General features: G+C 43.3%; 1 protein-coding gene across 1 annotated transcript in view; it reads left to right on the forward strand.

Annotated features, from left to right (window-relative positions):
• The window catches only part of PIK3R5 (phosphoinositide-3-kinase regulatory subunit 5), a 107,406-nt gene that overhangs the window by 73,763 nt on the left and 19,249 nt on the right, over positions 1-14,394 (forward strand). Inside the window, exons 8-12 of the mRNA XM_089661667.1 lie at positions 527-683; positions 4,038-4,121; positions 5,457-6,225; positions 11,555-11,711; positions 11,970-12,089. Coding sequence (XP_089517793.1) covers positions 527-683; positions 4,038-4,121; positions 5,457-6,225; positions 11,555-11,711; positions 11,970-12,089 — 1,287 coding nt within the window. The remainder of the gene's footprint in view (positions 1-526; positions 684-4,037; positions 4,122-5,456; positions 6,226-11,554; positions 11,712-11,969; positions 12,090-14,394) is intronic.

Raw genomic sequence — 14,394 nt, forward strand, 5'->3', positions numbered from 1 at the left:
GGTGTCAGTGGAGGAATAGTGCCCCGTCATTGATATCAGTGGGAGGAATAGTGCCCCGTCATTGGTGTCAGTGGGAGGAATAGTGACCCATTATTGGTGTCAGTGGGAGGAATAGTGCCCCGTCATTGGTATCAATGGGAGGAATAGTGCCCCATCATTGGTGTCAGTGGGAGGAATAGTACCCCATCGTTGGTGTCATTAGGAGGAATAGTGCCCCATCATTGGTGTCATTAGGAGGAATAGTGCCCCATCATTGGTGTCAGTGGGAGGAATAGTGCCCCGTCATTGGTATCAATGGGAGGAATAGTGCCCCATCATTGGTGTCATTAGGAGGAATAGTGCCCCATCGTTGGTGTCATTAGGAGGAATGGTGTCCCAAGGACCGGTTAAAAGCAAGCAAAGTGCTGCATCAAGCACTCGGGCTGCAGTTTGGAGACCACGGCTCTAGAGTATAAATATGTAAAGAATGTAAATAAATACATTTTGGTTTCTGGTTGCTAATTGATAAAACATTTTACTCTTCCAGCCTAAGACTTTAGCAGAACTTGAAGCCCTCTTTGCAGATCTGACAGAGGCTTTGGAATACTCGGCCAATGAGAATAATGCAGACAAAAAACGGGACTGGCTGAAAGACAGACTGCAGGAAATTGGGAAACAGGCCGGACTGCTGGGGGATGCAGCAGGTGAGCGAAGAAATGATTCATTCTAAACATGAGGTTGTCCAAGCTGTGCGCAGCTATACAAGGAATCGGCACCAATCTGGATCCATAAATATAGTGATGGAGGAAAAAGCCATTATGGTTTAGAGCATTAGCCATGGGGGATGGGAACCAAATGATAGGTTTTTTATCTTTGAATAATTAAAAGTAATTGTAAACTAGAAATGTGTGATTTGTTTAGTTACAAATCAAAATTCAGACTAAATTATCGTTATTTGGTTGTCTCTGAATTTCCGAATCACAATAGTAACAAATTTCAACAAATCCAAAATAACAAAATGAATTATCCGAATTCGAAAATGAATTTGGATTAGAAAATGAATTTAAATTTGAAATGGAAACATATTGCAATAAATACAGTAAGGTATAAAAGTGAAATAAGATGATAATGTGACTTAATGGTTAGCACTTCTGCCTGGCAGTACTCGGGTCGCCGGTTCAAATCCCAACCACGGCACCACCTGCCTAGAGTTTGCATGTTCTCCCTGTGCCTGTGTGTTTCCTCCTGGTATTCTAGTTTCCTCCCACACTCCAAAGACATGACGGTAGGTTAATTGGCTCCTGTCCAGGGGTGGACTGACCATTTGGAAACTCAGGCACCGCCCGAGGGCCTGGGGTCAGTAGGGGGCCCCATGAAATGCCCCTGGTACCTTTTTCATAGGCTTTTTTGAGTTTGGGCAAGGACACAGGGGCCCCATGATCCCCTGTTGCCCGGGGGCCCCATGAGTTGTCAGCCCACCCCTGTGTGAAGGTATGCCATAATCCCCAGCTTTATTCTGTCTTCTAGCCGGGCTGTGTCTAATTACTGGAGTCTGGAGGAACTGGTGAACCGCGAGGTGGACACAGGGGCCCCATGATCCCCTATTGCCCGGGGGCCCCTTGAGTTGTCAGTCCGCCCCTGCTCCTCTCTAAATTGGCCCTAGTATGTGTATGTGAGTTAGGGACCTTAGATTATACAACTGCTTGAGGGTTAGGGACTGATGTGAATGTACAATATATGTATGTAAAGCTCTGCATAAATTGACAACGATATATAAGTACCTGAAATAACAAAAATAAAAATGATTCCTACTTAGGCTGCTTTATACAATAGAAAAGAATAGAGTAGAAAAGAAAAGAAAAGAAAGCAACAGAAAAATGAATAGAATAGAATAACCCTCTTGTATTGAACTGTATTGTTGCTGTATTGTCTCCCGTTATATTGTAAAGCGCTGGGCAAACTGTTGGCGCCATAAATCCTGTATAATAATAATATAAAATAAAAGAATAGAACAGAAAATAATAACATAGAACGAATATAACTGTCATTTGAGTTTGGACATTTGACTTTCGAAACTTGAATTTCAAATTCCGAATCGATTTGAAAATAACGAATATCTGAAACAAATCCAAATATACGAAATGAACTCCTAAAAGGAATCATTCTAACATAACAAATATGACAAAAGGAAATGATTAATTTAGCAAACAAATCCAAAATTAAACAAATATTTCCATTGTACACACCTCTATTGGAAACCTCGCTGTTTGCGTCATTGAAGTGAATATCAAAGTGGAGAAATCAGTTTGATGCGTCCGATGACATGGGATGAACATTGTCAGTAACTGCATCTCCATTCCATGTTTTAATTGTACACAAAAAACAGCAAACTATAAAATGATTCTGATTTTCTATGAGCTGTTCTGTTCCTAGCTCTCCATATATAACATGAAACCATTGACATCCTATGAAGTCTAACTGGTACCTAGTAGGACTGGTAATGGTGACGGGGTATAGGGGCATATTAGGCAATTCATCGGGGGGTCATCATAAAAAAGGTTAAGAATCCCTATATTAGAGGCTTTATTATTATTATTATTATTATTATTATTACATCGAGTTTATATAGCGCCAAAGGGTTTGCTCAGCGCTGTACAATAGAGGGGGGACAATACATGGCACAGTACAACAAAAACAGACAGCGCACGAGGGGTAAGAGGGCCCTACTCTTTCAAGCTTACAATCTAGGAGGGAGGGGGAAGTGGAACGATAGGAAGTGGCTGAGGGGAATGAAGTGGCTGAGGGGGATGAAGTGGCTGAGGGGGATAAAGTGGTGGGAGGAATGAGGGAGAATGGCCGTTAGGTGAGGGTGGGGTAGGCTTCCCTGAAGAGATGGGTTTTGAGGGAGCGCCTGAATGTGGGGAGGGAAGGCGACAGTCGGATGGATTGGGGCAGTGAGTTCCAGAGGATAGGGGAGGACCTGGAGAAGTCCTGCAGTCGTGCGTGGGAGGAGGAGACCAGGGAGCAGGATAGAAGGAGGTCCTGTGAGGAGCGAAGGGTGCGGGTAGGGTGGTACTTGGGGATCAGGTTGGTGAGGTAGTCAGGGGCAGTGTTATGAACGGCTTTGTAGGTCAATATTAGACGTTTGAATTTAATGCGTTGGGCAATCGGGAGCCAGTGGAGGGAGAGGCAGAGGGGGGTGGCAGAGGTGGAGCGGGTGGTGAGGTGGATGAGTCTGGCCACTGAGTTCAGGATGGTCTGGCTTTATCTTCTTTCACCATAGAGCACGGGTGTCAAACTGGTGACCCTGCAGCTCTTGCCAAACTACAAGTCCCATGAGGCATTGCAAGATTGACAGTTACAGGCATAACTCCCAAAGGCAGAGGCATGATGGGACTTCGCAACAGCTGGAAGGCCGCCAGTTTGACACCCCTGCCATAGAGTGTCATGGAAAAGAAAGCAAGAATTTGATAGCTTTATATTTCTCTAGGATAGTCAGGGTTGTCACTGATCCCTTTCCTTATAATTATAGTATATGTGGGGCGGCACAGTGGCTAAACGGTTAGCACTTCCGCCTGGCAGTACTAGGGTCGCTGGTTCGAATCCCAGCCATGGCTCCACCTGCCTGGAGTTTGTATGTTCTCCCTGTACCTGTGTGGGTTTCCTCTGGGTGCTCCGGTTTCCTCCCACACTCCAAAGACATGCTGGTAGGTGAATTGGCTCCTGTCTAAATTGGCCCTAGTATGTGTATGTATGAATGTAAGTTAGGGACCTTAGATTGTACACCCCTTGAGGGTTAGGGACTGATGTGAATGTACAATATATATATGTAAAGCGCTGCATAATATTGACAGCGCTATACAAGTACCTGAAAGAAATAAATAAATGTTATTTATATACGAAGACGGTACAGCAAATAATAAGCAGTCATTATTGATCTTCCAATGTGATCAATAAACAGATATAAAATATATATTTTTGTTTAATTTTCCTTAAATTCTATTTCAAGTAACAAAATGATAAACTATATTATATGTTTTTTTTCTCTCTCTTTTTAGTTCCTATTTCCACCGATCATTTCCTGCCGATCTCGCTGCCGGTGCCCAAATGTTATACGTACAGCTGGGACCAGGACAACTTTGGTAAGCATGAGATCCCATTGGCTTATAGCCAAAAGTATGTGGATCCCCTACAAAATGATTTAGCTCTGCTGTTTCCAGTGGAGGGTCCTGTTAATGCTATATCATACAAAGACATTTTAGGCAACTGTACTCCTCCAGCCTTGTGGTAACAGTTTGGTGAAGACCATTTTTCTGTTCTAGAATTTCTATGCCACAGTGCCTAAAGCCAGCTCAAAAAGACATGGTTTGACTAGTTGGATGTAAAGGAACTCAAGTGTGCTGCACAGAGCTCTTTACTGCAACCCAACTGAACATCTTTGGGATGAATTGAAAGGCCAGTGGTGATCCAGGTCTTCTCTTCCAACATCAGTAACTAAACTCAACACTACTGAAAACCGCTGGGATGAATTGGAACACCGATGGTGATCCGGATCTTCTCATCCAACATCAGTAACTGACCTCAACTCTACTGAACACCTTTGGGATTAATTGGAATGCCAATGGTGATCCGGATCTTCTCATCCAACATCAGTAACTGACCTCAACTCTACTGAACACCTTTGGGATTAACTGGAATGCCAATGATGATCCGGATCTTCTCATCCAACATCAGTAACTGACCTCAACTCTACTGAACACCTTTGGGATTAATTGGAATGACAATGGTGATCCAGGTCTTTTTATCCAACCTCAGTAACTGACCTCAACCCTACTGAACAACTTTAGGATGAATCGGAATGCAGATCGTTAGCCAGATCTTTCCATTCAACATGAGTACCTATCCTCACAAATGAGCACAAAATCCCAAAGACACCCTACAAAACCTTGTGGAAGGCCTTGCCACAAGAGTAGGAGTGTTATAACTACAAAGTGGTCCAGCTCCATATTAATGACTATGGTTTTGGAGTAGGTTGTCCAACAAGCTCATATAGCTGTGATGGTCAGGTGTCCTTAAACGTTTGACCATATAGTGTCTATGTAAATTTGTCTGTTATTGATCCTTCCACTTCTGTGGAAAAAGTGAAGACAATTATTGAACATCTACAACCTACCAAAGAATCTAACTTCCTACACAATAACGTTTTAACCTAAATTAGATCACCAGTAATAAGAATGAACACACATTTCTGAAAACAGGATACGGCCAGCCCTTCACTGGAATCTTTTATTTCTTTGGTTCCATCAGGTGTTATATAAAGCCTTCCCCAGAAGAGTGTGGTACCATTTTCTGCAATTACTTCTTCTTCTGCCCCACCCCCTGACAAATACCTTAACTCTGCTGAAGTAACAGATTAGTTTTTGTAACGTGTAATACATAAGTGAAGTTAATATATAATCTGCTTTGTGTCTTGACAGATGTGCTGAATAATATCATTTTAAATGAAGGATGCACTAGATCGACGCGCCTTTCTCCAGAGTATGAAGTCAATGAGGAAGATGATGAAGATGAGGATGATGAGGAATTGGAAGAGGTAGAGGAGGATGTTAATATTGATGGTCACCAACGAGACTCAGTTTTCTCCCATCAGTCAAGGTGCTATGTCTACTGGAACGTCCCAAGCAACGTTCAGGAGGAGATTGCTGCCATCAACCGTCCATGTGATATCATAGACAACAGCACAAAGTCCTTTGTGTCCAGTTTGTCCAGCTGTGTAGACAGCGGATACATGGAAGACAGCGATGACAGCTCTCAGGAGATGTCTGACAAAACAGAGTACAGAGAAGAAAGGGTCAACCGAAAGTTCACCCAGAAGATATGCAAGTTTTTTAAACCAAGGAATAATGGACCCAAAGCCAAACTAAAGGCAGAGTCGGGCAATTCTCCAACCCATTCAGTAATGGGCTCAATGTCCAACCTTCAACAGAGTCTCCCCTTGAGGCGAGCAGGAAGCCTATACACCCCACAAGCCCGGAGAGTACCGGAACGGTCCAAGAGATCTCAGTCACTTCCTCAAAATGCACTAGGTGCCCATATTTGGGAGATCCAACAGAACCAAATGCTAGCCCTAAAGAGAAGACCATTTCTGAGCTGCAACGAGGACACCAAAGCTTCAACTTTGAGGGTTGTAGTGTTTGGTTCTGACCGAATTTCTGGGAAATTAGCTCGGGCCTACAGCAATCTAAGGTGGGTTTAAGTTTTCTTGAAGAGGTTTTGGAAGTATATGAAAAATGTAAATCTTTTTTTAAGTATGTTTGGCATCACGTCTCTCTGTATACAGTTTTCTAAATCAAAACATTCTTGTGAATCTATTGCAAAGTTTCTTCTGCCCGGAATAGCACTCTGTTGCAGGCTGACAACACTACGCCACTGTCTCGCAATTCGCACCCCCCTTATGTACATGTGTGCTTTTTCAGCTGGCCAATGCCTATAAGGACTATTAGATAGGTAGCTCAACAGCTAACACCACAAAGCCCAGCAGGATGCTGCTAATTCTAAGGCTTTGTTTAGCTTTGTTAATCAATAGCAAGAAGTTCCAGGTAAGAAATTGTCATATTCAACTGGACTTGTTCTGTAATGTTGAAGACGTTTTGAGACTCATCATAGTAATTTCCTAAGATCTAACGGCTGCAAGGAATATATCAACACAGATATACAAGTCACCTTAATAAAATCACCATGGCGTGTGTCAAGGCAGATGTTGATTATCTAAGAACAAGATGGAAAGTTTGTAAAACAATTCTGTTCCTTGTGAATGTTCTCATTTATCCAGGTCATGGTACAACTATTAGTCACATTCAGTTGGACTTGTTCTGCTATATTGAAGACATTTCCTATCCATTGAGTGTCAGGACGAAACCCGAGCATCTACTGTATATGGACACTGGCAACTCAGTCTCCTTCATCCAAACACCATGAGCTGTGTCAAAGCAGATGTTGGTTGTCCAAGAACAGGATCAGTGATGGGAAAGGTATAAAACCACCCTGTTCTGGTTACATAATCCCATCCTTGGTATCAAGAAGTCTACATAGGTGTTAATCCTTCCGTTTACATGGCTGAAAGTGTGAATTTTCAAATTGCCGGGGTAAAGATGTTAAAATGGCATTCTATGTAGAGGCCTGAACAAGACTATCTACATTAAACTGGAACAACCATCCTTGAACAGGGATGGGGACCTGCGACTCCATGTTTTGCACATATAGGATTCTTGCACGCTGGCCGCCTGAACCTGTTCAGCGTATGTTGAAGGCAGGGGTGGACTGACCAATTGGAAACTCGGGCACTGCCCGAGGGCCCGGGGTCAGTAGGGGGCCCCATGAGATGCACCTGGTACCTTTTTCATAGGCTTTTTTTTTAGTTTAGGCAAGGACAAAGGGGCCCCATGATCCCCTATTGCCCGGGGGCCCCATGAGTTGTCAGTCCGCCCCTGGTTGAAGGTATGCTGAACGGTCTCAGCTGGCCTGTGTAGAAAAGCCCATGCTATTTGAACATCTCTACAGTGGTGATTTGACAGCAATTCGCAACTTCAGCCATGTAAATCAAAGGATTTATACCTGTGGAGACTTTCTTACACCAAGGTTGGGATTATGTAACTAAAACAGGGTAGTTTCACAACTTTCACACCTCCCATCCTTGTCCTTGGACAATCAACATCTACCTTGTCACGTTCCATGGTGATTGGATGAAGGGGACTGAGTAACATGAGTAAAAGTGCATCTTTGGTGGATGTTTGCATATGATTAGGGGCTCCTCCTCTCAGCTGATAATGGGATTTCAAATGAGATATCAAAATCGCATTGTGGATATTGAACATCTCCTAGAACAGGGTGCTTCCAACGCTTTCATACCTCCCATCCTGTCCTTGGACAATCAACATCTACCTTGTCACGTTCCATGGTGATTGGATGAAGGGGACTGAGTAACGGGAGTAGAAGTGCATCTTTGGTGGATGTTTGCATATGATTAGGGACTCCTCCTCTCAGCTGATAATGGGATTTCAAATGAGATATCAAAATTGCATTGTGGATATTGAACATCTCCTAGAACAGGGTGCTTCCAACGCTTTCACACATCCCATCCTGTTCTCAGACAACCAACATCTACCTTGACATATTCCACGGTGAATGGATTATGGTGTCAGTGCTACCTGGGTGGATATAAATGCTGGGGTATCTTTTTTACAAGCATTAGAATTGAAGAAGTGACTTGTAGAAGCTGAAGAACATCTTCAACATGACACATCTTCAACATGGACTTGTTCTGTAATGTTGAAGACGTTTTGAGACTCATCATAGTAATTTCCTAAGATCTAACGGCTGCAAGGAATATATCAACACAGATATACAAGTCACCTTAATAAAATCACCATGGCGTGTGTCAAGGCAGATGTTGATTGTCTAAGAACAAGATGGAAAGTTTGTAAAACAATTCTGTTCCTTGTGAATGTTCTCATTTATCCAGGTCATGGTACAACTATTAGTCACATTCAGTTGGACTTGTTCTGCTATATTGAAGACATTTCCTATCCATTGAGTGTCAGGACAAAACCCGAGCATTTACTGTATATCGACACTGGCAACTCAGTCTCCTTCATCCAAACACCATGAGCTGTGTCAAAGCAGATGTTGGTTGTCCAAGAACAGGATCAGTGATGGGAAAGTTATAAAACCACCCTGTTCTGGTTACATAATCCCATCCTTGGTATCAAGAAGTCTACATAGGTGTTAATCCTTCCGTTTACATGGCTGAAAGTGTGAATTTTCAAATTGCCGGGGTAAAGATGTTAAAATGGCATTCTATGTAGAGGCCTGAACAAGACTATCTACATTAAACTGGAACAACCATCCTTGAACAGGGATGGGGACCTGCGACTCCATGTTTTGCACATATAGGATTCTTGCACGCTGGCCGCCTGAACCTGTTCAGCGTATGTTGAAGGCAGGGGTGGACTGACCAATTGGAAACTCGGGCACTGCCCGAGGGCCCGGGGTCAGTAGGGGGCCCCATGAGATGCACCTGGTACCTTTTTCATAGGCTTTTTTTTTAGTTTAGGCAAGGACAAAGGGGCCCCATGATCCCCTATTGCCCGGGGGCCCCATGAGTTGTCAGTCCGCCCCTGGTTGAAGGTATGCTGAACGGTCTCAGCTGGCCTGTGTAGAAAAGCCCATGCTATTTGAACATCTCTACAGTGGTGATTTGACAGCAATTCGCAACTTCAGCCATGTAAATCAAAGGATTTATACCTGTGGAGACTTTCTTACACCAAGGTTGGGATTATGTAACTAAAACAGGGTAGTTTCACAACTTTCACACCTCCCATCCTTGTCCTTGGACAATCAACATCTACCTTGTCACGTTCCATGGTGATTGGATGAAGGGGACTGAGTAACATGAGTAAAAGTGCATCTTTGGTGGATGTTTGCATATGATTAGGGGCTCCTCCTCTCAGCTGATAATGGGATTTCAAATGAGATATCAAAATCGCATTGTGGATATTGAACATCTCCTAGAACAGGGTGCTTCCAACGCTTTCATACCTCCCATCCTGTCCTTGGACAATCAACATCTACCTTGTCACGTTCCATGGTGATTGGATGAAGGGGACTGAGTAACGGGAGTAGAAGTGCATCTTTGGTGGATGTTTGCATATGATTAGGGACTCCTCCTCTCAGCTGATAATGGGATTTCAAATGAGATATCAAAATTGCATTGTGGATATTGAACATCTCCTAGAACAGGGTGCTTCCAACGCTTTCACACATCCCATCCTGTTCTCAGACAACCAACATCTACCTTGACATATTCCACGGTGAATGGATTATGGTATCAGTGCTACCTGGGTGGATATAAATGCTGGGGTATCTTTTTTACAAGCATTAGAATTGAAGAAGTGACTTGTAGAAGCTGAAGAACATCTTCAACATGACAGAACAAGTCCAGTTGAATGTGATCGACTTCTACTAGCCACCCCATTTAATTACCTCATCCAGTCACCTCGGTGCCATGAATCCTGGGTCAGTTGTTAACTGTTCAAGTTACATGGCTGAAGGTGAGAGATGTAGAGATGTAAAAACTGTATTTTATTTGGGGGGGCAGATGGTGTTCAAGGCCTCTATCCCAGTTTATTCCCCAACTTCCTCATCTAGTGACATTTGTTGAAGCTGAGGAAGCTACTTGGATGAGAAGTGAAACATCTTTAAGTCCAGCTGAATGAGACTAATGCAGCCTTTCTCAACCAAGGGTCCCTTCAGAGTTTGCTGGGAGTTCCTTGAGCAATTGGAATCTTCTGCCTCTCAGAAAAGTTACAACAATAATCCTTTTAGCCATCTGTAAGGGGAAGTTCTTTCCAATGACCACAAACAAGGAGCATTTTCCCACTAACTATCATGCTAATGTGTCATGAGCTGTAGATATAGTAATTATAAGGTCCCATTCACACTTGCGCATGGGGCTGACACCCATTACATGCAAGAACCCCAGCAGGGGTTGCCAGTTATTATCTGCGGGAATGCAGCCCCATTGATTGCAATGGAAGGCTGCTGGCTTACATAGCTAAGTGATGCCGCTCTCATGTAATCACTCAGAGCGATCACCTGTGAGCGATCAACCATGGATGCACTGTTTTGCTTGCAATGGGACTGCCTACTGCAGCTAATCGCCAGGAACCCCCGCTGGAGTTCTCACATGTGATCTGTGTCGGCTCCATTTGCAAATATGAATGGGGACTTAGCAGGGGTTCCCTTAGACCAGAAAGTTTTTTTTTCAAGGGTTCCTCCAAGTTAAAAAGGTTGAGAAGGGCTGGACTAATGACTACCAAGTATATTATGACCTCAATCAATGAGAACATTCACAGACAACTGTATTTTTGCTTTTTTTTTATAATGTTTGTACTTAAATTTTATTTGAAGCCAACCTTTTTTATTAGTTTTAGGGAAAAGTTAAAACCCCTGTGAGTTAGCTTTCTAGATGCCTGTGCCCAACCTGGGGGAGATTTAACTTCACTTCCTGTTCAGGAAATGAAACAGGAAATGAAAAGAAATCTCTCAAAAGCGAAGAGAAATCCCATCTTGGAAAGTTGTCACAGCAATAGGTGATTTCTCTCACTTCTTGTTCCAGTGACAACAAAATCAAATAAAATTTTTGGATTTCCAATTACTCTCTGTCTTGGTGACAATAGTGAAGAGGGCAAAAAGCAAGAGCAAATAAAAACAAAAAAAACAAAAACAAAGGGGTTTATTTACTAAAGCTGGAGAGTCCAAAATCAGACTCCCTTCTGCATAGAAACCAATCAGCTTCTAACCTCAGCTTGTTCAATGAAGCTTTGGCAATGAAACCTGGAAGCTGATTGGTTTCTATGCAGAAGTGAGTCTGATTTTGGACTCTCCAGCTGTAGTAAATAAACCCCAAAGGGTCTAACTTGCCCCTACATTCAAAGGATTAAATTTAAAAAATGTTGCCTTTGCATACACATGTTTTATGGTTGTTGACCCTTTTCTCTATCTCTGACTCTTTCAGGTTGAAGGAAAGCAGCTGTCCCCTATTAACAAGGTTTTTTAAGCTGCAGTTGTACTATGTCCCAGTGAAGAGGAACAGCCCAACTCCATGTATATCACTGACAAGTCCCGGCTCCCCTTTAAAGTCTCCCAGCCCGTCTGGACCGACCAGCTTAGAGGTGAACTCATAACACCCTTAAAGCTCTAACTGTGCTGTATATGGTTGTTTCCTATACTGTATATGTAGTTTAAAGTAGATCTAAAACCTAAATGGATGACAATCATTTTGCTAAAGCACTTAATATCATAAAAACAATTGCCATTTTTTGCATCATTTTTCCAATATTGGTACTTCTGGTCTCCTCCATCCCCTTTTCAGATAGTTCCTTTATAGAAAAATACAATTATTCTCTTTAAATGTTGCAATGTTTTCACAGGATGTGATAGGGGATGAGGAAAGCACTAACGATATATCTCACTACATCGGGATGTTGGACCCGTGGTACAAGCGTAATATCCTGGGTCTGATGGACCTTTCCACTCCCATTTCCTGTCAGGTAATTATTACGGACATTATTATTATTATTATCATTATTAAAATACAGGATTTATATAGTGCCAAGACTTTGCTCAGCGCTTTACAATATAAAGGGAGACAATACAGCAACAATACAGTTCAATACAAGAGGGTTAGAAGGGCCCTGATCCTGGGAGCTTACAATCTAAGAGGGAGGGGCTGGTGGAACAAACGGTAATAACTATAGGGGATGAACTTATGGGAGAAACAGAAGATTCGGTCATTAGCTGAAGGCAGGATAGGCTTCACTGAAAAGATATGTTTTTAGCAATCACCTAAAAGAGGACAGAGTAGGTTGGACAGATTGGGGTAGAGAGTTCCAGAGGATGGGAGAGGCTTCAGAGAAGTCCTGGAGATGAGCATGAAAGGAGGAAACAAGGGAGTTGGAGAGGAGGTCTTGGGAAGAGCGGAAAGGACAGTTTGGGTGATATTTGGAGATAAAATTGGTGACATAATTTGGGGCAGTTATAAATGGCTTTATATGTTATTGTTAATGCTTTGAATTTTATTCATTGGGCAATGGGAAGCCAATGGAGGGATTGGCAGAGAGGGATGGAGGACACTGAGTGGAGGCCAGTGGAGGGATTGGCAGAGAGGGGTGGAGGACACTGACTGGAGGCCAGTGGAGGGATTGGCAGAGAGGGGTGGAGGACACTGAGTGGAGGCCAGTGGAGGGATTGGCAGAGAGGGGTGGAGGACACTGACTGGAGGCCAGTGGAGGGATTGGCAGAGAGGGATGGCAGACATGAAACGGTTGGTAAGTTGGATGAGTCTGGCAGCAGCATTCTTGATAGACTGAAGAGGGGATAGCCTGTGATGAGGTCAGCCAATGAGGAGGGAGTTGCAATAGTCAAGTTGAGAGATAACAAGGGAGTGAAGAAGTTGCTTAGTGGTTTCAATGGCTAAAAAGGGTCATATTTTGGAGATGTTATTGACGTGAAGTCTACAAGATTTGGACAGTAATTGGATTTGGGGCTGAAAGGACAGATCGGAGTCCAGGATTACACCTAGTACCTTGGCATTAGGGGAGGGACTGATGGTTGTATTAGAGGAGAGGAGGTGTAGATGGAAAAGAGAAAGGGTCTAAGGACAGAGCCTTTGGTGACCCCTACAGCAAGAGGAAGTGGAGAGGAGACAGGGTTATAGGTAACACTGAAGGAGGGCTGTGATAGGTAGGAGGAGAACCAGGAGAGAGCAGAGTCTGCAAGGCCAAGAGTGGAGTTTTTTGAGGAGAAGGGGATGGTCAACAGTATCTAAAGCCGCAGAGAGGTCTAGTAGTAAGAGTATAGAGTAATGGCCATTGGTTTTAGCAGTTAATAAATCATTAGTGGGTTTTAGTAGGGTGGTTTCAGTGGAATGTAGTAAGGGAAAGTCAAATTGTAAGGGGCCAAGAAGGTTGTTGTCCGTGAGGTAGGAGCTCAGACGATTGTAGATTAATAATGGATGCTATGTGATGAGTAATAGAATTTGTTGTAAGCTGTGTAGTGAGATGAAAGGTTCTTCTGTTTGGAGCTTCAACCCCAAGGTTGCTTGATGACGTTTTTCTGCCATTCATACTTTAGTAGGGTATATAAGAAATGGTGGGTGGTGCATCTGAGTGTTTTGGCAATCGAAGTAGTGTCCTCACCTTTTGTTGGGCTCGGTCAGTGATGTGGGGTTGATCAACATGTGAATGCACATGGTATTAAGGTGTGCGCCCCCATTTGGGGGTGAGCATTTTGGTTTACTCCCTAATGGGGCAGGGAGGGGACCTGGACTGTACCCTCTTGAAAGTGTATTAAACCATGGGAAACTATGTTGAAGTGGGTCTCTCCATTGAAACTTACTTATTTTGAACCTTGAAAAGTGTGTGACAGCAGGAGTATTGGTAATCTCCACCCATCCTCTGTTAATGTTGAATGTTATGTTAGTGAATGTTTGCAAGTAACATTTGATTCCATTAAACCTGCATTCCCAGCATGGGCTGTGGTTATTCCTTTGGAAAGGGGGCTCTTTTGATCTGTGTTTGGTGAGAAAGGGACAGGTTTCAGTGAAGAGTGGGAGCCCTTTTGTGGGGCTATAATCTAGGTAGTCCAGGCTGAACCTTGCACAGAGTTCCCAGAGTTCCCAAGGAGGTGATATTGTCTCGTTGTTTTCACTCATAGAAAAGGGGAAATCTGGGAAGCCCATGCAAATGATTAGAGAGGCAAAGCTCTGGGTTCTGCATGAACTAACCTAAACTGAAGCCACGTGGTATTCTGAGCTCGAAGGGGGTAATTTCTCCATGAATTGCCCCTTTGTGCTTC

Source organism: Staurois parvus, unplaced genomic scaffold (genome assembly GCF_062004578.1).
Source record: "Staurois parvus isolate SC_StPar_1 unplaced genomic scaffold, SC_StPar_1.0 ptg001364l, whole genome shotgun sequence".
Lineage (NCBI taxonomy): Eukaryota > Metazoa > Chordata > Amphibia > Anura > Ranidae > Staurois > Staurois parvus.